Source organism: Heteronotia binoei, chromosome 7, assembly GCF_032191835.1.
Source record: "Heteronotia binoei isolate CCM8104 ecotype False Entrance Well chromosome 7, APGP_CSIRO_Hbin_v1, whole genome shotgun sequence".
Taxonomy (NCBI): Eukaryota; Metazoa; Chordata; class Lepidosauria; order Squamata; family Gekkonidae; genus Heteronotia; species Heteronotia binoei.
Window position 1 is genome coordinate 49,801,396 of NC_083229.1, and position 26,559 is coordinate 49,827,954.

Sequence of the window (26,559 nt, forward strand, 5' to 3'; positions counted from 1 at the left end):
ATTTTAGTTCAAGGCATGGCCAAAACTAGGCAGGGGCTGTGGGGGTGGCGCCCCCTCCCAAATCTGCCAGACACATCCTCTCCTGGTTCCCCAGGCTCCATCTCCTATTAAATCTACTAATTAAATCAGTGTTCCCCCAGATCCCCTCCAGGAGAAAAATAGATACGGGACAGGTTCAAGGTGCTAGTTATGACTTAAAAAGTCATTCATGGCCTAGGACCCACATATCTAAAGGACTCTTTCTCCCTATGTCCCTGTGTACCAGCTACTTCCTTCAGAATGCTACTGGTTGTTCCCCCATCTAAGGTAGTCTATGTGGCATTGAACAGAGCCTGTGCCTTTTCTCTCCTTGCTCTTGCCCTATGAAATGAGATCCCTAAGGAGGTGAGCAGGTGCCATCCATATAAGTGAATAGGCACTGCTATGGCTTTTAATAGGGAAATATTTGCTAGGGCTTTTAATAGGGTATAGGCTCCAGGCAATTGGTTATGGTTATTTGAGGTTTTACTGTATTTTGTATGTTTTAAATTTGTATTTGTAAACCACGGGAAAGGCAAAATATATGTTGATGAACAATGCAGATTGTTGAAAAAGCAAGCTTCAACAATTCTCCACAAACCGGATAGTGATGAGATTCAATGTAAAATATAAATGATATTCAAACTTTATTTATAAATTGATATGGTCTGAATTGTCAGTGGTTAACCAGGAAAAAAGATCTTAGGGTTCTGTTGAATAGCTCAGTGGAAATATCAGTGTGCAGTGGAAGTATTAAAAAATTCTATGTAATAAATTAAAACTGTCAATGTTATCAATCACATATGGAGCAGCCATGCTTAGGTTGCTACCTTAAGAACACTTTCCAGGAACAAAGCTCCATTGAATAAAAAGACATAGTTTTGCATAGGATTTCTCCCTCAGAAGAGTAAACTCTATTCTGGTTGTCTCACCTTAGAGCTGGAAAGAGTGCAGAAACAGGCAAACAAAGGTCGTTTTCGCACTTAGCGTTTGCTCCCCTTATTCCGCGGCGCAATTATGTCCGGATCATTTTTCTCGTTTTCGCACTAGTGACTCTTTGCGGAGTCGCCTTCCCTGAAGCCCCGGCTCAAATCGTTTTCCCACTGGCATCGACTTGAGTTCGATGCCCTGTCAATCATTTTTTTTTAAGCGCAAGTCTGGTTGCGTAAGGACGTACTAACGTACTAACGTAACATCGAGCAGACACAGCTGTTCCCTCCCCTTCTTTTCGTGGACAAACCGCATCACGTGTGCTGCTGCTGCTTATGGATTGGCTGCAGCTGTAGAATCCTCCACAGCCCTTTATGTATTAACAGAAGCATTCACAGTGGAGAATCCTAGCACTAGATTCCCCCCCCAAATTCTGAAGTTGCGAAATATCGCAATAACGAAGAGAGAGAAATCGAGGGGTTTGTGTGTGTGTGTGGCAGCTTCTTCCTTTCCCAGCCTCGCTCCCTCCCGGGTGGCGAAGCTGGGATTTCCTCTGCTCTCTTTCCCCTCCCCGGCTGGCGCTTGCAACGGGGACCTGACTGATTCCTGCTGCCAGAGCTCCCCCCCCCGCCCCATTCTCTCCTTCCCCTTCTGTGGCGCGTGTGAAGAGCGAGCTCGCGTCTATTTTCTAACCGAGCGGAATGTAGCCAGGGAGAAGAATGCAGGACTCCAACTTCCCATTTTATACATGGCGATTTTGTGCAGGTCCAGAAATCCTGGTGGCACAGCTGAGGGAGGCATTCCCTTTTTAAAACACACACACATGAACGCTTTGGCCCGCACCGGCACTAGATTCCCCCCCCCCAACAATGGTCGTTTTCGCATTATCGAGATAACGCAACAGCGAAATAACGCAACTAAAGTCAATAATAATAAAAAAAAATTCTAACGAAACCAATTGAAGTGGCAATTGAGGCTATTCCAGGAGGGTTTTTTTTTTTCTATTTGTTAATTTCGAAATATCGCTATTACGCAAAACTGTGAAGTTTAAAAAAAAATGGCCGTGCCGGCACTTTGGGGAAGCGCCGCGAAAGGCTGATGATTGGCCAAGGGGGTGGATGGGGTGGGAGGACGGAAAGGGAGAGGGTGACGCCCACAAAGCAGTCGATCCGGCGTGGATGGATTTCCCACAGCAAACTCCGAGGAGTGGATCCGGTGTGGATCCGGAGGTTTTCAAAAACTCCGGAAGGAGGTGGATCTAGATACTCCGGCGTGAAACCCCTGCAGCGCCGGAGCAAACCGCAGCGCCGGAGCAACAGGTGGGAAAACCAGGAAAAGATCTGGAGGTAAATGGGGTGCTACGCCGGAGTAAACGCTAGTGCGAAAACGGCCAAAGTGAAGGGGGTGTCATGAAAAATCCCTGTAGCATCTGAGACATTTTTGTTTAGACAAAGAAAAAAGACTATGCGGTTTATAAAATCACACATCCTGTGAAGAAAGTAGATAGGGAAAACTGTCTCATAAAATTAACATTAAATTTTTCAGTCACACAATGAAAATGATGGGTTTGCATTTGTAATTACTTTCTCTTATGCTGTTTCCCTTAAAGTGGAAAAGATACATTCCAAAGCATTTGCTAAGTGCTACAAAGAAAAATGCAGGTACTCGTAATTTTTTTTTCCTTCTCAGAGCTAAATTAACTTTATTGTTCTGCTCTTTATTTTGTCTTTCTTCTCTGATTTTTACCTATTCTTTCTACCTTTTAAGGTCCAGTGGCACCTTATGCTATTGCTTCAGACCAACACAGCTACCCACCTGATTCTATCACAATGAAGAGCCGTAAGTCTTTAAAAATGAAATTAAAAGAGAACATTTAACAAGCATTATGGACTTTTAATATAACCAGAAAGTGAATTTTTGTCCATGGGTTTTTACGAATAGAGTTCTCTGCAACTTCCCTAGGTATATTCTGAAAGAAACCCTCCTTTCGATTTTGCATTCCGTAGGAAAAAAAATAGATCTTGAAGTATTTGAATCCATTTTGCTGCATTTTAAAAAATGAGTGCTAAAGATAACTGTGACTCCTAACAAATGGAGAGAAAACAGCTTCAGATGCCACAAGATCACTTAAGGTATGGCAAACAAAGGAAGTGTATTTTGTTTCATAGCACTCCAATACACATTTCAAGAGTCTCCAATCACAAAAAGTAAAAAGGCCCATGGAAGGTTCTTTTGCTTCCTAGTCCTTCCAAAAATAATCAGAGAGAAAGATTTTACAGGTTTTGTTAAAATTGTCATTATCTCCAATAAAAGCTTAGAGCATGTAGTAAAGATAAGGAACTCTGCAAGGATTATTAAATATTGTTTAAAAGAACTAGGTTAAAATCTGGGATGCTTTTGCCTCATTGTAATTCATGTTTGCCTGAATGTGTATTTATTCACAAAGTTGTGATGTAGTGCATGTTATGTATAAAAATTAGTAGTACTGAGAAAGAATACTGTAAAATGAATCTCACAACTCACAGGGAAATCCACAGGTTCTGTCAATTATTTATTAGGAAGCTGTGCCTCGCGTATTTCACAATAGGTCTTTTCCTCAGCATTTATTTGATCAAAATATTCTTAATCTTACCTTTTCCACAAAGACTAAAGGTAGCAGACAAATGCGTGTGCCACTGAGACAGAACAAAAATACAATTACAATAACAGTATCATGCCAGATTATATTATCAGAACCCTTCAACAGCCAAGCCATAAAAGATTTTAAAAATAATACATTTCTATAAAATTCAGTAAAAGCCCTCTTAAATCAAACAACTTTCTAAAGGAGCCACCTATGCAATCCTAAACAATTCGACTCAGAATCCTGCCGAAGTCTACCCCGTGGGGCTTTCTCCTACGAAAGTGTTCTTTCAAAATACAAATTTTGTCTGGGATATGCCTCTGATTCTAATCATAATACCAAAATGAAATCGTTGTGCAATGCTGCTTGAAACAGCCACTACATGTGGTGCGGTTACAAACCCACAAGATTTCTCCAACAAGTTTCTTAGGAATTAGTCACTGATTGACATACTGTGGTGTGCATACTCTCAATCTACAAATACTATTTATAGCACTGGACATAGATAACACCTGATTTCTGAAGACATGGACTTTGGCTCATGAAAACTTACAGCACAATGTATTCGTCTTTAAAATTCTACATGTTTTATAAAATGAGCCCTGTGAATCCAAAGGCTCATCCAGCTCAGCATGGTGTTTTCCACATTAGCCAACCAGATGTCCTCAAGTGGTGCTTTAATGCAATTAGCCTTCTCATGTGGTTACTCTCTCCTTTTGAACTAGGAGAAAGTTTCAGTATAGTTGAGTTCTGTTACGAACAGAGCCATTGTGGTAAAGATGCACCTTTTGGCAGAATTTGAGATTCTTATGCACTGAGTGAGGACTAGAGAAATCCAAGTTTAAATTCCATCAGCCCCTCCATCCAGAAGCATACTGTTGCCCTTGGTCTAGTCACTTAATTTTAATACTACCTTTCTCAGAGGTTTGTTGTGAAGATAAAAATGGGAGACTGGAGAAGATAAAAGCATCCCTGTGGCAGAAAGAGAACTTGGGCGCACTTCTAGAAAGTCATTTCTGAATCCTTCCATAATGTGTGCCAAAATAATTGCCCAATAGTACATCATGCTACTGTCCTTATTTATCTCCCTCTAAAATATGAACTGTAATAAACAAAATAGTGTGACTTCATAAGCCCCCATATCATTCAGGATTATGCAGAGTGCCACAACAGACCAGCAACACCAAGTTACACTTTGCCAGCGCTACCTGTGGCTCAAGGGTTAGTTCCTACAAGATGGCAACCGCTGCCTCCTTCCCAGCGCCAAGAAGTCCTTAGACTATGGGAAGTCCACTCCTTGATGTCAGCCCACGTGTCTGACCACGAAGAAACCAACCAGCGCTGCCCGCCCCTGACTCCAGTTCGCGGGTGTTTTCACAGGTTGCAGCGACAGGCTGGGTCTGGGACCCACGAGGGAAACCAGCTTTCTCTGTCTGAGGCAAACCCCACCCTTCTCAATTATCAATGAACAGTGCATCTTCGGCCGCCTCTGTCAGCTCCTCTGATGGGGAGCGAGGAGTGGAGACCCGCGGAATCGCTCCTCCTCTTGCCATTCAGCCGGGACAGCAACAAAAAGCACGCCAGCAGCTCCGTCCACGCCTCTCGCCGAGACATTTTGAAGGAGCAACTCCACCACTTTTATATTGCCAACGAACGCCAGGAAGCCCAGGGAAGAGCCGCCGGCCCCAGTCTGCAGGACGACACCTCGAGGGGCGCTGGCGCTCACTTCGCTTCAACAAGTGGGGGGAAAGGCTTGACTCCAACCGAACATGCCGCGCTTGTGCCAAACAGACTAACTACAGTCCACAGCCAGCGGCGCTGAGAGGAAAGCGAAAGTAAATTTGGACGGGACAGAAATCTCGGGCGCACCGCAAAGCCCAGCTAAGCCTGCTTCGGCTCCGACAGAGGCTCTGTCTCGTCCCGCGGCGCCAAAAGTGCCTGGAAGACCTCCGAAGGCGTAGCTCAGGTTGTCGCACCCCGGCCCGCGGGCACGCAAACAAACACACACAAAAGGACTAATCGCCGTTGCTTTTGCAGCCGCGGCCAAGGTTTTGTACCCAGGGAACACTATGAGCACGACTCTGGCACCACCATGAGCAGCAAATTACCTCCTCGCGGACCATGTTCCATGGTAAGGCGCGTCTGCGCGCGCGCAGAGCCGCTTTAGCGATTGGAAATGTGCGCGCTGCTCTTCCAGCCCTTTCGCTCGCACCTTATCGCCTCGCCGAGGAGGACGCTGAGTGGGAGCGGAGACCCTCTCAGCTTGTCCGCCTGGCACTTTTCCCGGCCAACCAACCTCCGCCTTTCAGCCACGCACCTTCTTCCCTGCTGGCTCTGCTGTGTCCTTCGCGGCGCTGCATGCAATGCGGCTCTGCCCTGCTGCCCCGCGCCTTTTTATCCTTTCAGCCCGTGGCGGGAATTTCCCAGCTAGTTAAGAACGAAAGTAGGAGCGTCTTATTCCGGGCATCGCGGAACGGAATACCGAGAATCATGTCCTGGGAACAAACGCCAGGGAAAGGCAGGAGTTTACAGCGAGCTGGGGCAGGTTGAAACGGCGTTTCAGATACCAGGTGCTTTTGTCTCTCGCCCCCATCTCAGTTTTGGAGAGCTGGTGTTAAGCGCCAGACGCGGCTGAGAACTGCTCTTACCGAGCGCAGCGGGCTACCTTCCAGCAGCCAGGGCGTGGGTTGTCTCCATAGCCAAGGCTGGCTTCCAGCAGGTGCTTCCCCCGCCTGTAAGCGAACGGAGCGTTTTCCCGTAAACTCTTTAGGGTGGGCAGATCCAAGAATAAGGTGGAAAACATGGATTGTGCAAATATATTTTTTAAAACCCTTCCAAATCCTCTAGATGAGTTTTTCGTAAAAAAAAAAATGCTCGCAAATTCTTGTGGCTTTAGAACCTGCATGGAAAAACTGAAAGTAAAATCGTATTCTTTTCTTTGAGGTGTGTGTGAACATGTAAATATATCTTATCGGACAACTGTAACCAAACCTATTGGGCTGAAGTCCAAAGGCAAGAGTCAAGACTTGCCTGCAATAGGTGCTTTTAGCTGCTCTGTCAGAGCACTTTCCTGGGAGCAAGCCTGTTTGGGGGATTTACTTTTGAGTATACCTATTTAGGATTGCTGTCCTCTATGGGTTGAAAGTAGCCTTGTTGGCTCCCTAGTTCCAAAAGTCATGTAATACCAAGCAAAATATCTTTGTTAGGCTGGAAGTTCAGTACAAAAAAAGTGGTGGGTGGGTCAGCAGTTATGCCTTATTTTTTGCACGCACATCAACAGAAGTATATATCCAAATACAACAGTTATATAGATCCATCATTGTCTGTAGTGATTATCTTTGATGTGACAAGCTGTATGGGCAGTGCTACAGCTGTCATTGGGTTTGTCAGGCTCAGTAGCCCTTTAATGTGGCTTAATGTGATGGGCCATAAAAGAACCCATTGACAGATCAGAAAAATTAACCACCAACCCTCTTGAGAGTTCCTTCTCCCAACACTTCACAGGATACAGCTGTAGTATTGCTGCTGAAGTATTGCCGTTAATAAACTTTAAATCCATGGGGGGGAGGGAGTATGCTTAAAGTTCCTGTTCACAGTTCTGATGTTGTTTCATTGCCATGCTATCCAATGGCCCCATCTCTTTGCTGAAGTCTTCCGTTTCACTTGTGCAAGGACTAAATGAGAGTCTGCCAAGCTGCAGTTACTGCTCATTCTCACTAACACATGGGTTACGCCACAAGTGAAGAGCAGCTGGCAGCTGAGGTTAAAAAAGATAAGAGAACAGCAGAATTGTTCCTTGTTTAATGTTCACCTCTTGCCTCGCTTGCTTTCATGCACATTCTCAGCCAATCTTTGTATACTGCTGTTTTTTTCCCTATTGGAAAAAAGCAATGCTACAACGCAGGGGTGGCCAACGGTAGCTCTCCAGATGTTTTTTGCCTACAACTCCCATCAACCCCAGCTATTGGCCATGCTGGCTGGGGCTGATGGGAGTTGTAGGCAAAAACATCTGGAGAGCTACCGTTTGCCACCCCTGCTATAAAGCATATCCCTTGTCTACTGATTGCCCATAACTTTAACATTCCCCTTTCCTTTTTTCCAGGGAAGAGAAATCCTTCCCTGCTTCGTGCCCTCTATTGCTTTTCCCCCAATAGTATTCTAATTATACAGATGAAATGGGGGCATGTGGGAGTATTATTCCACTGCAAAAAACTCACCCTCTTTGAAGCTGGTGATATACATTAAAGCATACATTCAGCAAATTAAAAAAGTAAGGAGATATTATTTCAAGACCAAGTGCTGCTTCTTTTGTTTCTCACTTGCACTGGGTTTTGTGAATGTGCCTAGTATATAGTGGATATAAAGAACATTAAAATAAAAATAAGGTTTTAAAAAATTTCATACAACAGTGGGGTGTGCATGCAGGAGGTATGGTGAATTGTGTCCCTTGTTGTGTTGTGATGGTGTCACGGGGATGCCCTTTAAAGGTTGCATGAGCACTTCATTACTGGGAATCTTGATAGCAATAGAAGTAGTAGCAGGGAGAAGAACTACATTTAACTAGGAATATGAAGTTGTTGTTTAAGTGCTGGCTCCTAACCATGAAACTGTTGTCTGGAAGAAATATTCCTGCATCTCCTAAAGTAGAAGAATGTCCATTATGATCTCATTGCTTCAGAAGTACATCTTATGACCATTTTTTGAAAGCTTACTTTTGTTTTGACTTACTTGTGCTGCAGCCATAAATATATATATTGAAATTATTCATATGCTAAGAATCACTGTGTTACAGAACTATGTGTATGTTGCCATGAAATAATGTGGTGGGGACAAAAAGACTTTTAGTTGCAGTATTAGACAAAATGCCCCTTGGGTCTTGCAAGCCCAGTAAGACCATCATAGGGCCATATGAAATCTTCTACCTGAGGTACCTGTGTCCTCTGCTTAATAGTTGGGCCAGCCATATCTTGATTTAAAGTATGAATTTACTTGCTGTCCAAAACTTTCTGCACTAACCAAAATAAATCTAAAGTTTGCATAGCAAGGGGTTTTCCCTGACAATTTAGCAGGACATCATTATCACATGCTAGAGCAAATATATCCAAGCCCAATCCAGTACCTGGAAGTTGAAAAAGGCTTGTCTGTTTGTCAAGATCAACAAAAGGGTGATTAACATGTGGAATTCACTGCCACAGGAGGTGGTGGTGGCCACAAGCATAGCCACCTTCAAGAGGGGGTTAGATAAAAATATGGAGCAGAGGTCCATCAGTGGCTATTAGCCACAGTGTGTATATATATAATTTTTTTTTTTTGCCACTGTGTGACACAGAGTGTTGGACTGGATGGGCCATTGGCCTGATCTAACATGGCTTCTCTTATGTTCTTAAAATGCCACTGCTGATCTGTTACAGGGGGTCAGATTTTTAAATAAATATTTTAATTTTGCTTCGTATATACCTTGCATTTCTCCCCAATATTTTTCCCATCTCCTCTATATTATCCTCACAACAACCTTATGAAGTAGGTTAGATTGAGAGAGTAGGTGACTCGCTCAAAGCCATCCAGTAAGCTTCCACAACAGAGTAGGGATTTGAAGCTGGGTCTTCCAGATTGTAGGCTGGTACTGAATCCACTATACCACACTAGCTGTGTGTGCCACAGGGTGGGATGATACGAGCTGGTTGCCGTGATGGTCTCTTGGCTTTAAAACTGTTCCTGTTAGAGATGTACCACAGTGATCAGATGATGGCTGCCCGGCAGCTGAGATAGGCATGGGCTGCGCATGCACATGGCAGAGCATTCACACCATTCCTGCACATTCATGCTGTGCCTGGGCGGATCACATGGCTGGGAATGTGCCATGGAGGAATGGCAAGGACTTTACCACTGGGAATTTCCTGGTGTCACAAGCACTATATGCACAAAAGTTTATAGAAGTTACATCCAGGCAGAGGACTTGGATGAGATACTTTCTGTCACATCCTGGATGCATGCTCCTGGTAGACAGCATACCTCTTGAGATGACAAGTAAGGAATCCTCATTTACCAGCATACACCTCTTCCCATATTGGGGAGCAGAAGCTTGAGTCTTCTCATCGACAGGGTCCTGAGAAACTTCCTTCAAGCTTCATAGCAGCTGGGGAAATAGCCCTTGTTCCATTGATTCAGAATCAGTATCTGTGGGGAGATCCTGGAACTGATTGCTTAGCAGTAGAGGCTTAGAATGTCTCCTGATTGGCCTGTTCCTGTGGGTTACATTTTTCCACACACCTTCATTGGATTCTTGTCCATTCCCTGAGATACCTTTTCTTCTTTCTCCTGTTGTCCTCTCAAGAGCACTTCATGTGTTCTATTCATGAAATCCTCACCTTACTGTAGTGTGGACAAGCGTGCCTGAAGTGCCATTATCTTCCCCAGTAGGGCTACCAACTTACACTTGCTGTAAGTGTAATTGCTGTTACCTTCAGGTAAGAATACAAACATCCCACAGACTTTGCATGTCACTGCCTTAGGTCCCTCACCAGCCGTACTGCCTCAATCCATTTCAAAATGGATTCATTTTTCAAAATCCATTAATTCTGTTTATCTTGAAATCCCTGAAAACTCCACTGCCTCTTGAGACTACTTATGAGCAGCTACTCACCTTCTGACAGGACCTCCAGGCTAAGAGCCACAGGGCAAGAGCTTCTGGCAAGGAGGAGCCTTGCAGTCTAAAGGCTCATAGCTCCACCAGTTATATGCTCACAGCCCCACCTCTTGCTTTCCATCTCTTAATTTCTCTCTCTCTTTTCCACACTTTTCTCATGCATTTCTGCCTCCCTTCACCAAATTTCTGTGCCCCTCCGCCCATTATTTTCACTTTGTGGTCTCAAGACCTTCTCATCCCTTTCCTGCCTAGTGACAGAATGTTTGAAGAACAGTATAGTAGCAAACCTTTGTTAATATTGTGAACAGAAGGCACTGGGTTTACTGGACACTGTACTTTGCACTGGTTCTGCTGGACTTCTCCCCCCCCCCCCAAAACACATTTGGACTGTGATTCTGTGCTTGACATCAGCTGGCATTGCCACAATGGCACTGGGGTTGCTGGGTACTCTGATTGCATGGGTACTGCTGGGTATTTTCTACGTTGCACTGGTTCTGCTGGGTTTGCCTTCAGTTTTTACTGCAGAGATTCTTTGTTTTGAGTTTAGTCCTTTGGAAGCAATGGAGGATGGGGACACTTTCTTTGAGGGGATAGGGTTTTTTTTAACATCCTGTCTGGTGATACTTGTGATCAGCCCTGGCCCAAGGGTGTGTGGCGCCCAGGCAGCACTCCCCCCCGCAGCACTGAAACTCAGTGCTGCACTCCATCGTACCCCCCCCCAAGTGCGCCTTCCTTCCCTCCCTCGCTTTTCCATCACCTCCCCCCGTGCGATCAGAGCATGCTGCACCTGGGCCCTACTGGCCGCGATGCAGCATGTATCTTATCGTTGGAAGAATGTGCTGGAGGGTTCTCCACCTTCCTTTCTGGAAGGGAGGGGGAACCAAGCCTCCTTCAGTGTGTTGTTCGAAAGATAAGATGCACAGCCAGCAGGGCCCAGTCATGGTGCGCTCTGATCATGCCAGGTGGGGGGAGGGAAAGGGAAGGGAAAGGAGGGGGCAGGTAGGTGGTAGCAGCTGGTAGGCGAGCGGGGGAGGTAGGCAAACTAGGTGCTTGCCTGGGGCATCAGGAGGAGTGGAGCCCAATACGGCGCCTCCACCCTCCCTGTGCCCTAGGCAAGTGCCTCGTTTGCCTAGTGGGCGAGCCGGCCCTGCTTGTGATCACTATTTTGTGATGTTTTGGTTAGTGAATTAGTAAAAGTTAGTACAAAGGCAGACTCCTAGCTCTCAAAAATGCCTTGTATATGTCAAGCCCAAACTTTAACAATATAAAATGCATCATTTATAATTTACTTAGCTTATTAAGATATGGTTTTTGGCATACTTTACATTTACAAGTATACATTGCTTGGTTTTTTGCAGGCAATATTGCAAATAAAATGAAATATAGCCAATACCTGCTGAATCATATCCTACCTTAGCAAATGTATTTTACATTTTGATGTCTTGTCTGAGAAGTAGAAAGAAATAAGAGTTGATAATCTAAAAACAAATTTTGTAATAAAAGAATGTGTAATATGTGAACCAAATAGTTTTATACAGTCACAATAGTACTACCAACATATTCGAATATTAAATTAGCAGTGCTATTCTAATACTGCTTCCTTAAGGCCAGTTGAACAGGCCTGAGTTGAACTCTTAGGTGACCTCCTTAGGATGGCTATGTAAACATTTCATAACATTGCAAGCAATGAACTCTTTAATAATATATTATGAAATACTGTTAGACAAGCTATTCACATTTAAACAGTAAATATATTTCAAAGTATGTTGTATATGTGTACAGAATACATAGGAATTATTAATATATCTAATTCTCAACATGGTCTCATCTGTAGCTAGTTAGGTATGAAGATGAGACCCATGGACAGACAAGGCAGATCTTCCTAAAAACCTGAGAAAAGCCCCAAGTTTGCAGGAAAATCTCTTGGTTTAAAACCCCCCAAATATTAAAAGTACTGCTTATAGTGCCTTCAATGGCTGTTGCTAGGCAACCACAATAGTAACACCAACTTTCCAGCCTTTGATTTCTGTTAGTAAAATGCAGAAGGAGGGTGAGTGTCAGTGGGCAGGGCCCTTTCTATAGTGTTTTGGTTTTTGAGGAAGGATTTATGGAGCCAGGCCCAATAGCAACTACTGGTGACAGTCTACCACCAGACTCGTGTGACTTATCCAGGCCTGGGTGCTTGCTACTGTTCAATAGCAGCCATCCCATGAAAACCAGTGTGATGTAGAAGGTAGAATTTTAGAACAGGATAGTTTTGAAGAACCAATGTTCCCTCTAAGCTGTGGAGTCTTCTGAGCAAAAATTCTACTCCATGTGCTACTGGCATTAATTAGTTTGCATAAATTAGTTTGTTCTGGGGCCATTTTTCCTGAGCTAAGGCAAAAGTGTGTGATCCAGACGCTAAAAAACTATGAGCTATCTCACACTAACTCAGCTTATAGGGAACACTTGTTTGAACTGCTTTCCTGCCATGGAAGCATACTGGATAACCTTGGAGCAGTTCTACACTCTCAGACTAACCACAGGTTAAAACTGCTTTGGAACCCCATTGTGGCGAGAGGTGTCATGTAAATGAAGTAAATAATAATAAATATAGCTGAGGATGGGTGAGGGTAAGGAGAAAAGGAAGCACGGAAAGGTGATGATATGAGGGCTGGCAGGAATAAAAGAAGAGGAAGTAATGTGGAGATGGGGATACAAAGGGAAATGAGGTGCATCTCACAAGTCCATTCAGGTCCCCCATTGTGCAGCTGGGCCAGTGGCCAGCACTTCACAACTTGGTTGGAGTTTTCCCAGCTGCCCAGGGGAAGAAAAGCTGAAGACAGATAGATGAAGGCAGGTTGTCTGGTCAGTGGTAGGTCAGAGAAAGAAGCAGGACAAGGGATGAAGCTATGGGGCTTTTCAGGGAAGGGAAAGAGTAGGGGAGGAGATGCCTCTCACAAATCCATGCAGGTCCCCCATTTTTCATTATCTGATTTGTAGAGTGTCTTGCACATTTTCATACTACTCATTTTGATTTAGTAAACACTTGTCTTAACTCATTTAAAGATAGAATATATTTCAGTGCTGTCCCAAATTTTCCAGTTCTTCCATTGGAAAAACTGAGAAAAAACACTTGAGGAAAAAATAGCTGTCTGACCCCTTCTCCTTTTTTCTCAGCATTCACATTTCAACACTGAGCCTGTTACAGGGCACAATTCAAAGTGCTGGTACTTACCATTAAAACCTTGAGAGAGTAATTATAAGTAGATCTACTCAGAAATGTCCCTTGTTATTTCATGGGGCTTACTTCCAAGAATGTGTCCTCAGGATTTTGGTCTAAAAGATGTGGGACAGGCACCTTAAAGACCACCTCCTCCCATACTGTCTAGCTCAGGAGTCTCAAACTCATTTGTTATGAGGGCCAGACTGACATAAATGGGATTCTGTGGGGCCAAGCCATGTGTGTCATAAAATGTAATGCCAGGTAGCAGAGATATAAACTATATAAAGGACACAAACACAATTAAATGTATTTTTTTACTTAAAATACAAACATGCTTAAAACTTGCAATATTTTGTTTAAAATGGAAAGGTGGAGGAATAGTGAGATTAGGCAATGCAGTTTTAAAAATAAAACATCAAGAAAAGGGACAAGGATTGCAGCAGAAACTAAACGTATAAAAATGCTCTCAGCCTGAGAAAACATGAAATGGCAGGGCATTACAAGCTTCTCTCACAACCCGCGGGTCTATTCAGTTTGGCAATGGCTCTCCAGTGTAATTTCCCCCTTTGGCTGTGGGTTCCAGCTTAAAGTACTCACTAGATACCAGTTCTTGGGTCAATTCAGCAGAGACAATCTGGCTCAAAGCATTAAACCTCAAGAGTCAGTTCTGGAAGAGCTCTCTCGGCTTCCCCTAACTGTTGTGGTGAGGGGAAGGGAAATGAGATTGTAAACCACTCTGAGACTCCTTCAGGTAGTAAAAGGTATAAATCTAATCTCCTCCTCCTCTTCTTCTTCTGCTTCTGCAAGGACACAACTCCAGGAAACATGAGCTTCAGCTGGCCTTATGAACATATGAAGCTGTCATATACTGAATCAGACCCTCAGTCCATCAGTCAGTATTGTCTACTCAGACTGGGAGTGGCTTTCCAGGGTCGCAAGCTGAGGTTTTTAATGCCTATTTGCCTGGACCCCTTTTAGTTGGAGATGCTGGGCATTGAATCTGGGACATTCTGCTTACCTAGCAGATGTTCTACCACTGAGCCCTTCCCAATAGGAATGCTGAACAGTGAAACTGAGCTCCACTCCACTGAAACATGTTGCAGCACAAAGCTGTAAGGAAAACGTGGAATAGATTTTCCTTTAAGGTCTCTGGGCCCAGAAAGTCCACTCTGCATTTTCTTTACAGCTTTGCTTCCTGCTTCAGCCAGCAAAGAAAAGGCAGAAAGAGCAGGGAACTTCAGTGGCCTCAGAGCTTCACAGGGTAAGGACAAGAGAGGGAGGAAGGGGGCAATAGAGCTCTGCAGGCTGATTAAAGCCCTGGGCGAGCTGGTTCTGGCCCACGGGATGGACATTTGACAACCCTGGTCTAGCCCAATAGCTAAGGTACTCATCTCAAGCATTATACTTGATGCTCTGCCCCCAGAGGTGAGGTGACTGCCACCTACATTACTGACCTTTATGTCCTACTGTTGCTTCTATGTATACTTCTATGCTGATTTTCGTTCTTGCTGTTTTAAAATACTGCTGTTGGCTGCTGATGTTTTAGTTTCAATAAATAAACTTTAAATGCACAAATAAAGTTGTATTAGTTATTGTTTCAGTTTATGTTGTTGGCTGTCTTGAGCAGACACTTGAGAGAGTGGTAAAGAAATCTTTCAAATAAATTTGTAGGTAATGAACATCCTTCATGTTTCCAGTGCTGGTTATGTGTGTGCAGTGAGAAATTTACTTGTCAGACTCTTAACTCCGACTGCATTTGTAAATATTTGAACATTTATAAATTTGAACATAGTTATTTCCAGCATTTGGGAATGGCAGAAACTTCATCTCATCTTTTTGAACCTTGATGCTGGGAGATGGAGAGGTCAGCAAAATGGAAGGGATATTAATCAGATATGTAGTTGACAGGGATGTTGTTAGCCCATCTTCCTGGCAAACAGGATTGTCCTAACTGGTTTTCTGTGTATAAAATTTTTACTTTCTGCCAATTTTCTTAATGATTTACAGAGGTGGTTTGGATTCTACTTGAGTAGATGTCTCATTTCGTAAGCAGTTTTATTCTCTACTGGGGTTGCTGAAAGTATAACTTAATTTAAACTCCAGCCACTGTTTCTGTTTAGATTCAGATAATCTTGCTGATCACTAATTATTAAATATGCCCAATAAATATCAACTAAATATTAATATCAGTTATGTTATCATGACTGTCCAAGCATATGGTATTCTTGGTATTAAATGGAATTAATGCAATGCAAATTTGTAATCTAGCTTTTTTAAGGTATGTCTTTGGGATTCAACCACTGTTCCTAGTTCTGATGCTACAGGTGTCCTCTGTGTCTGAGAAGGAATGTCTACAGAATCGTTACCTGAATATTCTAAGACATCATCTTGGAAAATTGGTAGGTAGACATTTTTAATTTACAAAAAATATTTAAAAGCTTGTTTATATGAGAAAATTTAGCGTTCTGAGCCTAAGTTGTGATGGCAACATGTTCCTTTATACCGTACCTTTTCCTCCAGTAGAGAGTTGAGACCCAAGGCAGCTTACATCATTCTCCTTTCCATCCTCACAACGACTCTGTGAGGAGGTTTGGCTGAGAGGGTATGATTGGTCCAAGGTTATCCAGTGAGCTTTCATGGCATGAGTGGAGATTCAAACTTTCAAAGCTGGGTTATCCAGATACTAGTCGAACAATCTTAACCATTACACCACACTGGCTCTTTCTGAGACATTTTCTACTACTTCTTCACCCAAAGGGTGATTAACATGTGGAATTCACTGCCACAGGAGGTGGTGGCGGCCACAAGTATAGCCACCTTCAAGAGGGGTTTAGATAAAAATATGGAGCACAGGTCCATCAGTGGCTATTAGCCACAGTGTATGTGTGTATATAAAAATTTTGCCACTGTGTGACACAGAGTGTTGGACTTGATGGGCCGTTGGCCTGATCCAACATGGCTTCTCTTATGTTCTTATGTTCTTACTTCCCCATCCCCTTCTCCCTCATTGATTCACACCACCTTCCTTTCACAACACAAAAAGATAAATTACGAAGGGCTCACTGCTTAGTGGTTTGATGGATAACATAACAAGCCATTGGTTGTTTACAGCAAGGAACAGCAGAGCTCTGCTTGAAAACAATTGAATTTTCACACACAAGGCATTACTAAGTTGATTGGCTATTTGTGCCACACGGAAAGAGAAATAATGATTTCTTTTGGAACTCCTTAAATCCAGGAATCTCAGTCTATTGAAATAAGATTGGCTTGTCTCTTCGACTATTTTCCTCAGTCACCTCGCAAGTCCCTAATCTACTATTTCCCTTAGATAACACAGGATACCTGTTCTTTATTAGCCCCTGAGCCCTATGTACCTATTCTATAGATATCAGAGTTCTTGTCCTTCAGTGGGCAAAACCTAACTACCTAACTATTCTCCTGGTAGTTTTCCATTTCTCTGTTGCTTCCCCATGCCCTATCTTAGGTGATGACAGACTTTCCTCCTCTTAACTCTCCTTTCCCCTTCTCGGGTTCCACATCCTCTCATTGGCTGATGGCACTTAGTAACTGCCTGCTTCCCCTGTAAAAAGGTATAGGCTGGGATATTTGCTGAACTAGAAGCTGTCTATCACACATCTACCCAGGAAAAATCTGGATGAGTTGCATAATGGGTTCAGTTGCTGTGCTCAGCCTAGTTGTGCAGGAACCCGTTGGGTTACGCAGTCCATGCCATAACTAAAATCAACTTGTTCACTTCTATTGGGAAGGTGTGATGGGGTGGGTGTGCATCTGAGAAAGCATCTAGCCATCACAATATGTTACTGCGGAGGATAGGAGGGAAAAATCAACACAGGAAGCAAGAAATGGTGGGTTGGCTAGTGAGTGGAAAGGAGAGAAGCAGAAAAAGGAAAGAGCTTATGAAGATTATTAGGAAAGACAAATAGTGGGGGAAGGGGATAGAGGGGGGAAATTAGATGCACCCACAAATCCTTATGGGTTCCCTGCTTCTTGAGATCCAAAGTCCTCATTCCCGTAATTAAGCTTAGGGTAGGCCACTGTCTTAGAAGCTGTCAATGTGTATTTTCATGCCAAAGTATATTATCAAGTTTCTGTCTGCTCATTATTCTCAATTTGCCCACAAATCTCATTATGATTCTGATGGTGCTTTTGAAAGAATAACCAACATGCAGATAGCTCAGAGCATGGACAATTGATTGACTGTGATAACCCTATAATTAAATAATATTTTGGATCATAATTCCATAGCCTATTGCTAGGAAATGGGCATACTTTTAGTTTTAGATACTAATGTTATTATGTTCTAGGAATAGGTTTTTCCCCAGCTTATGTACAAGTTGTTTTCTTGCCGCTCTGGTCCAGTCATTGCCAGATATGTCAGCGCCAAAACATAAAATACAGCAAACACATTAACTGTCAAACCCAGACCCTTAATAACCGTATACAAATAGAATTATTATTGCTGTTTTCATATTATAAGAAGAGTGTACATTTCTTACCTGCTTGTGCACTAAGGTTTGCTTTCCACTTTCTTCACAAACTGTAAAATAGGGGTGTTGAACTCATTTGTTCTGAGGGTCAGATGTGACATAAATGAGATCTTGTAGGGCCAGGCTGTGTGTGTCATAAAATGCAGAGATATAAACTTTATAAATGACACACAAAGATTTGTTAAAAGCTTAAAATAAAACATGCTTAAAACATTAGCACTTGTTAAAGGTTTATAATATAGTGGGTTCTATGCAATGAACCCACCTTGTTCAGTTCCGCAGGGCCTGTAAGACGACCCTCTTCCGGCTAGCCTTTACTTAGCTTGAGAATTTTACTGTAACTTGCTGGATTCCTTTTATATATAGCTGAAATATTTATGTGTATTAATAACTAGGGTTTTATCTGTTTTATCTGTTTTATCTGTTTTAAATATGGATCCCTTTATATGTGTAATTTTGATGGATCTACTATTGGAAGCCGCCCTGAGCCACTTGTGGGAAGGGCGGGATATAAATCTTAAATAAATAAATAAATAAATGATGAGGCAAGGTGGTGGTGAACATAAATCTTTTATTTAATACAATATAGTATATGCTGCCTCAAAAGATTGAAGACTGGGCCAACAGGGCCAACTACATATACACACAAAATTCCCATGCTAGCATGCTATTGGACCATTCAAACCAACAGGGGGCTCATGATTGGAGCAGGGCAGCAGGAATTTGGATCCTACTGCCTATTGTTCCTGAGTCCCCAAGCTCAGTCGTACAGGCTCCAATGAGCCAGGCAAGAACTCTATATCATTGATACAATTCCAACCACATATACAACAAGGTTCTTTCTTTGTATCTCTCCTGTGCGATCCAGGGAAATGGGCAAAGGAAGCTTTAGCTCTTTCCTTCCTTCCCCAGGAGGAGCAGGAGCCTCAGCCAATAGAAGGGAGAAAGGCTTGGTTCAGTAGCTCTGCTGTGTGATTTAAAGAGCCTGGCAAAGCAAGGTATTCCTTCTCCCTTGCTCCCCAAGACAGAAACCTCAGCCAATGGAGAAAATAGGCTTTGCTCTGTAGCTCCTGAGTGCTGAATTTGATTAAACAGCATTTTCTGAGCTTTCAAAGTGTAGCCATGGTTTGTTACAATTTACCATGACTACACTTTGAAAGCTCAGAGAATGCTGCTTAGTTTGTCATATGTTGGTTTGTGCTACCTAAGGACTCCAAGAATGATTGGTTGATGAAGACAGGATTCCCATTTTGTTGCATTTTCAACCCTCCAGTCAAATCTACTGTTATCTTTCCTCCTATCTCCAGCTTTCCCTGCTTCCTCCCCTTGGCAGCCTGTACCCAGGTAAACTGTGGCCCAGTTGTGTGGTGTCAGCTGCCAAGCAAGGCCCAGTTGTGCAGTAGGGATTTTACAAGAACTTGTAGAGGGTATCTTGTATGTGTATGCGAGGGACTGATCCCAGTAAGGCAAATGAGAAGCAGAGGTGGTTTGCCATTGCCTTCCTATGCAGTCTCCCCTTGGCAGTCTCTCCCTGTAGAGGGTCCCTTACAATCTCCTTTATTCCTCCCTTCCCCCCACACACACTATTTCCTCTTTCTCTCTCCGTCTGCTACCTTCTGTTGTTCCTACTCACTAATGAACATGTCTTTTATCTGCCTCCAATCTTCAGCTATCTTTTTTTTTAAATTCATTTATAACTCATCTTTCTCCACAATGGGGATTAAGTGCAGCTTATATCTCTCCTCTTTCTTCTGTTTTATCCTTACAACTCTGTGAGGTCTGTTTGGCAGTAAGTGTAACTGGTTCAAGGTCACCATTTTCTTAAAAATAGCTTAGTGGCCATTGAATTCTTTTGTCCACATTGACAAAATTATAGTATGTCACATGCATTGATTCTCACATTTTAGCTTTTCACATCGCTTCTGAATCCTTTTTGATGGTTGGTGTTGCCTGTCCATACTCACACAATTGGCTTTCATGATGGCAAAGACCTATATTGGCTATCTTTTTAAAGTTCTGTCACCCAACTTGACTATCTACATATTTTCTAAAGTTCAGCCTTCCTTCTCCTGTTTGTGAGTGTATTTAATTTCTTTTACTATATCTGTGAGTCAGTAACACAGATGTCAACTCCATGTTTCATTGTATCCCATTAGAAAATTCATGCTATTTTAGGCCCTAAATAAGCAGTATATGGGTATGTGTGTATCTGTACCTGTTGCTATAATTGAAAACAGTACCTGAGAAGCACAGCTCACACATTACTACCAAGTTTGTTGTATTTTCTTTTTTTGCTATCCCCCATGTAGGCTGCTTTCAGGCAGTCAGTGTGAGGGCTAGAGGGGGAGTTCAACATCAATTTTAAAAAATGCAGTCTGGTGTACTTACCAAAAGCTCTTATTGGAGGTGACAAAGGATAGTTCTAGGAATTGCCAGAAATTCTATGGTAAAACCATAGATCCAGCAATTCCTTCCAGTGAGAACATATGGTAAACAAATGAGGCTGCATTTAAAAAAAATTCTCCCACTGCCATGTCAAGCAGGACCTTGGGATGGGGAATGTCCCAGTCCCTCTGGGGGCTTGGCAGCCCTGTAGCTTCCCCCAAGGGCAGCACATAACATAGTGATGGGGATGTATGGAAGATAGGGCTGATGGACAGTTGTAAAGATTTCTAAATGTTGCTATTTTTTAAGCTGCAGCACTGCAGTCAAATTCTCTGCTCACGACCTGAGTTCAATCCCAACAGAAGCTGGGTTCAGTAGCTGGCTTAAGGTTGACTCAGCCTTCCATCCTTCTGAGGTTGGTAAAATGAGTACACAGCTTGCTGGGGGGAGAGTGTAAATGACTGGGGAAAGCAATGGCAAACTACCTCGTAAAAAGTCTGCCATGAAAACATGAAAGCGATGTCATCTGAGTCAGAAATGACTGGTGCTTGTACAGGGGGACAACCTTTACTTTCAGCCTGTTAAAGAGATGCTTAGTTTTCCCTCCTGGCTGTAAAACTCCACGTATCCGGCAGGATAAGTTTTTTTTCCAACTTGGATGTTGTCAACAATGCTGGTTAGTCTTCGTAAATGTCATACCCCTTCTGTCCTCATTCATGACGTGAACGCTAGTCATTGATTGCTCATATGTTAGTGTATATTACACGTGAAAGAGAAATATAGAAAATTTTGAGTTAATTTGACTTTATAATAAACACTATAATTTATTATAGGTAAATACATCTGAACGCCTTGATGGTGAATGTAGGCAAAGTAACACTGAAGGATTAATCTGCAATGCTACCCAGGTAGTGTGCTTATTCTGTATTGCATATGTTGTTTCTGAGGAGAGAACAGTACCTGGCAGCATCACCAAAGTATGTGTGAATGTGCCAGTTTTCAGCCCAGAGTAGCCAGGTATTTGGCCTAAGAAATTGGTTTGGAAATGGAACGAGGGAAGAATTGGGATGAAGAATGTTGCCTGTATATGAAGCTGAGCTGAGAGTGTGTGAGGCTGAATCAGCCCCATATCTGTTAATATTTTGCATGATCCATACATGGTTGCCAGTTGTGGCTTTTGAGGCAGATGTCAGTTAAAGCAACTTTATCCAGATGCAGGTGACCACACTAAATTTTCCTAAAGGTGTGATGAAAATTTTCTGTTTAGTAATAAAGACAGTTGTTTTCATAAAGTTGTATGAGATGGATATATCTAGTATGTTAACATCTCTGCATGTCTTATGCAAATACCTTGGAGACTTATGCTCTCTAACTTTGTTACAATAATTTCACTAACTGTTTTAAGTGCCTGACTTCCTGAAAGGTTCAGGTTTTGTGACAAAATATGGTCTGGCTTCCACAGTATTGTCTTGAAAAGGAGGTAGCTCCTAAACATACAGAAAGGCTTGTCCTGATATTGTGAACAAACTGAATCATTTTGTTTGTTTATTCTTTAGTCTGTATGTGTGGAATTAACATTTGTTTTGTACACTGACACAACACAGCTGTTAGAAGTGTTCTGTATGGTTACAATATTGATACCAGTTCCGGCTCACACTACCAGAAGTAGATAGTTGCAGTTCTGAGAACAATTAGGGCTGAAGAACAGACTCTTCTTCCAGCCCTCACCAACCCTCAGATTTGGCTGGGGGACAGAGGCTCCCTTTCCTGGCGTCAGTCAGTGCCAGTGGCAACTATGGATTATCCATATTATCAGTTCAAAGTATGTTGTGGCTCCCAGGATGTTCTGATTTAAAGGCAAGTGTCTAAACAATAGGAGAAAACTCCTGCAAAGGGTTGGAATAGTGTACTTCTGTCTTCCCTTTTTATAAAATATGATATATGGTACAGAGCAGTAGTGTGGGGAGCTCTTGGCCTGTACAGTAAAGACTCACAAAATTCCAAACATGGGAAGATCAGTGTCATGTTCAGCCAGACAAGTTCAGTGGAAGTCTAAATCTGGTTGGTATATCTGACAAGGTTTTTCCATGTATTTACCTTCCAGATATTTGGTTTCATACATCCAGTGTCAGTGTAGTGGTTAGAGTGCTGGCCTAGGAGCTTGGAGAACTAAGTTCAACTAACCAGTCAAACTCAGAGTGATTTCAACAGTCACTTCCTTCCAGCTGAGCCTACCTCATAGTGAGATTATGAAGAAAAATGAGGAGAGATGAGGGGAGTACCACGCATGCTGCTATACACTCCATTAGGGAAGGGAGAGATAAGAATATTGATAATTTCCATGCAAGACCCTTCTGTGCATACTGAGTGGTGATGTTAAAAATCTCACAGTGCCATGGAGGTTACATGCTATTAGACATGTGAGCATTAACAGGAACATGTCAATTATAAATAGTATTTCGGACTATGGCTAAATTGAATGTTCACTAGGAAATTTCTGGTGCAAAAGAGAGCTTTGGAGGCAAAATACTCACTAGATATATCCAAATGTCAGCAAATGCAGCATGACTAGGTGTAAATGTTAAGATCTGCAAAAAGACTGCTAGAACCCCACTGCCCACTAAGAGAATAGTGTTGCTGCTGCCAAGATAGTTGTGACAGAATTTGCTGTTGATCCCTTTTTGAGGACTCCAGAAAGACTGGCAAAAGGGGTACACAATTCTGTGCGTAAAGGTGGTGGTGGTGGGCTGAAATGTGCCCCTCAAATTCAGCTCAACTGTGTTCCAGAGAATGTGCACACATATTACATCTATTCAGTATTAAGAAACTGTGGTTTATCTAAAGAGAAAATGTGAAACTAGAAGCAATTGTTTGAGGGTGTATTTCTTTATCCTGTCCCATCTATAGTCAGTTGATTTTTATGTTCTAAACTGTGTAAGGCTTCTCACACTATTGAGATAGTGTTAGTTATATAATACTTTAATCATGTATTATACTTGAGTAGCCAAGATCGGTGGGAAGAGCCTCCCTACTGCATTGCCAGAACCACCTGCATTGGCGAGGAAGTCTAACTACTATATTATTTATATATTTTATACTAGTGAAGTTATTGAAGGCATAGGCCGTGAAGGAAAAAAATTCAGCAATATATCAGATTTTCAGTTTTTCACATTAGGAAATAAAGTACAGTGGACTGAGGATTGTAAATTCAGACTAGTAATGCCTTGTCTTTTTTCTCATAAATACTGAATTTTCAAAAGTGGATGGAGAAATGATGACTGAATGCCCTCTGAAGACAGCTCTGAAGGGTCACTCTGAAAGACTGTCATTGCATCTATATAATTCCTAAGTGTGCCCTTTACCTGCAAATTCTTGTATTTGTGGATTGGGGCCACGTTTACTGACCAGATGTTTCTGCAAACTTGGAGGACACCCTAGGTTTGTAGAAAAATCTGGCAATAAAAAAAGCAAAGGGGTTTAAATTCTCCCCCAAACAAAAGAGTGTTGTCTGTGCATAAGCAGACAACACTTATTTTTACAGTCCTGGTGGTGGCAGCTGCTGTGGCAATAATGGAGACTGGAAGCTGCAACCAGGCCTGGCCCCCACCTGGAGTTGTGCCAGGTGAGCCACTGAAAGTGAGGAGTGTAATTCCCAGTGGGCTTGCCCAAAGCAGATCCAGCTGAGCCACCAAGAGCAGAGGAGAATGGAGTCTCAGCTGATTCCCCTGGAACAGCTTTGGGAGAACTGCAGAGGGGGAGGAGAGGGAAGCTTCAGTTAGCTACCTGGAGCAGCTCCAGGAAAAGGTGTTGAAAATTCTTTAACCCTATTGCTTTCAGCAACTTGCTTGGAGCTTCTAAGGACAGTAAGCTGAAGTTTCTCACTTTCCCCTTGCTACTCTCAGCAGCTTTCCCAGAGCAGCTCCAGGGAGTCACAAATAGAGGAGGAGATGGAAGTCTCAGCCGCCTTGCCCAGAGCAGCTCTGGGTGAGTGGCAGAGAGCAGCGTGGGGAGGGAAGCCAGAAGGGCTGATGAAGCTGCAGGAAACCCAGCAGCAATTGCAGGGCAGCCCAGTGACCACACTGGATTCTAGAAAGTATGTGGAGCAAATGTGATCCCCCCTTGTGAGTCTCACAGCCCCCCCCCTTGTAAATTCTAACTGCGTTCCAACTCATTATTTCTTCACAGAAAATATATAATATGGCATGCAAGCTCAAGAAACTATCCAACTGTACCATGAATGCTGATTTAAAGAAAAACATGATCAGTGTTTATAACCACACATTCAGCTTGCTACAGGTATTCTCAGGTTGTTTTTTTTAATGGGGTGTCCCTTGTAATATGTCATATACATCTGGTCTGTACAGTAACAAATATATAAAAGCAATGAACATGAAAGGACAAGTCATAAGACTACTAATGTTTAGCCATAGCAGTACATATTTTAGTACTATTCTAATGGGAAAAGTTATCAATTTTATAGCATATTTTAGATATTTATGATTTTTGTCTTATTTTTGGAAGATTTGTGGGAAATAGTTTACACTGAGACCTCTTCTGTGTGATCTTTATGTTTTTCTTGGATTTGATCCACAAACAAGGAATTGGTTTAGGTAGTGTTCTTCCACACACTGCCATCCCTGTGCATTTTTACAGCTGTAGAGTCAGTTTATTTTCTTCCACATGTAGCTTAAATAATGCTATTGTCATGAATGCCATTATCAGACAAATATCTAGATTTGAACATTCACAAATTCAGCTAGAATGGTCAGAATTCCCACATTTATGTCAGCTTTCACCAGATTTTGGACAGTTAACATACTTTGGTAGCATATATTAACAAGTTTCAATAAAGAACTTGTTCTCAGTAAAAGTAATTAATGGTTACTATTTTACCCTTTTTTCTTGGATTGTTCTTCTGTGACATACCAAAAGCTTAAAAAAACCTCCTTATACTGTTTGCATAAGAAAATAAAGGAGAATCTATAGGCAATATTCTATCAGCTATTTCCTCATTCCTGGTTCTGGACAAAATACCAAGGGAAAACTGACACACAAAATGCTGGTTTCATTGCCTTTTTTGCTCCACTGCAGAATTGTCTGGTATCCTAACTTGTACTTGGGTAAGGGCAGCAGAGAATCAGGATATCAAACCAAGGTTTCACCTTCTAGCCTGATGCCTCAACTAACCACAGTTAGTGGAATATCTCGTTTAGACAATTGCACAAACTATAATCTGAACAAAGACATATTAGATGGAGACAGAGATACGCAGAGTGGTGGTGAGGTGTGTGACATCAATAAGTCAAGAGCAAAACAGTTATTTGTAATTAATAGTAAGAACATAAGACCAGAAAAATATATACCTCTTTCATCAGAATCATAATACAGCCTTGGCTACTTTAAAAATTGCATGAAATAATTCAGGAATTTTACCCTTTCTTCACATGTGCAATAGAAAGCAATGAAGCAGAATTTAACTGCTACTTTTGCAAGACAAGTCACAACGTGAATGACAGTTTTTGAAATTAGGATTTGACTGTCAGACTAAACATTGTTAATAGATTGCAGTTTCATGTTATGTCTGAATTCTGCAAGTGTTTATGTATGGCCCTGACACTGCTCACTGAAGCACAAATACTATGAACAATTCACTATTTAAAAATCAATTTACTTGTGTTTAATATAGGCATGCAAGAAGGAAGAAAAAAGACGTCAAAGGACAAACACTTGCCAGAAATCAAATTCTACATTCTCGTGTCACATAAAGAAAACCATCTGCAAGTTTAAGTTATGCTGGATGCAGTATATGAACCTTACGTGAAACGTGGTGCAACTACAACATTTTTTGTGGACTATTTTTTAAATAACTTTGCACTTCCTGTACATCTTATCTCTGCTTACTCAAATATTGTTCAGCAAAGTCCTCATAAGACAATGTTGTACTGTGTCTGGGGGAAATCAGTTGGAAATATGTAAGATACCCTCAGTGTTTTGAGGAGCTGCTCAGCACCAACAGATACAAACAAATGCAGCTGAATACTATTAATTCTGTGTTTCCTTAAGAGTTTTATTTGCCCTTTGATACATGTATATATATTACATATTTTAAATTCAAAGAACAGCTAAGCACTTTAAAACTACCAAGAAAGCAACTTGCCAAGTGTCTTGAGGTATCTGAAGAAGTGAGCAGCGACGCAAGAAAGCTCATGCCCTGCCACAAATTTTGTTAGTTTTTGGGGTG

General features: G+C 42.2%; 1 protein-coding gene across 1 annotated transcript; it reads left to right on the forward strand.

The window, feature by feature from the left end:
* The first annotated feature begins 5,056 nt into the window (after positions 1-5,056).
* On the forward strand, positions 5,057-26,364 carry IL7 (interleukin 7). Its single transcript, XM_060242952.1, has 5 exons — positions 5,057-5,702; positions 15,694-15,824; positions 21,152-21,226; positions 24,504-24,614; positions 26,005-26,364. The coding sequence occupies exons 1-5, from the start codon at positions 5,693-5,695 to the stop codon at positions 26,137-26,139; spliced, it is 462 nt and encodes a 153-aa protein (XP_060098935.1). The 5' UTR covers positions 5,057-5,692; the 3' UTR covers positions 26,140-26,364.
* The last annotated feature ends 195 nt before the right edge of the window (positions 26,365-26,559 follow it).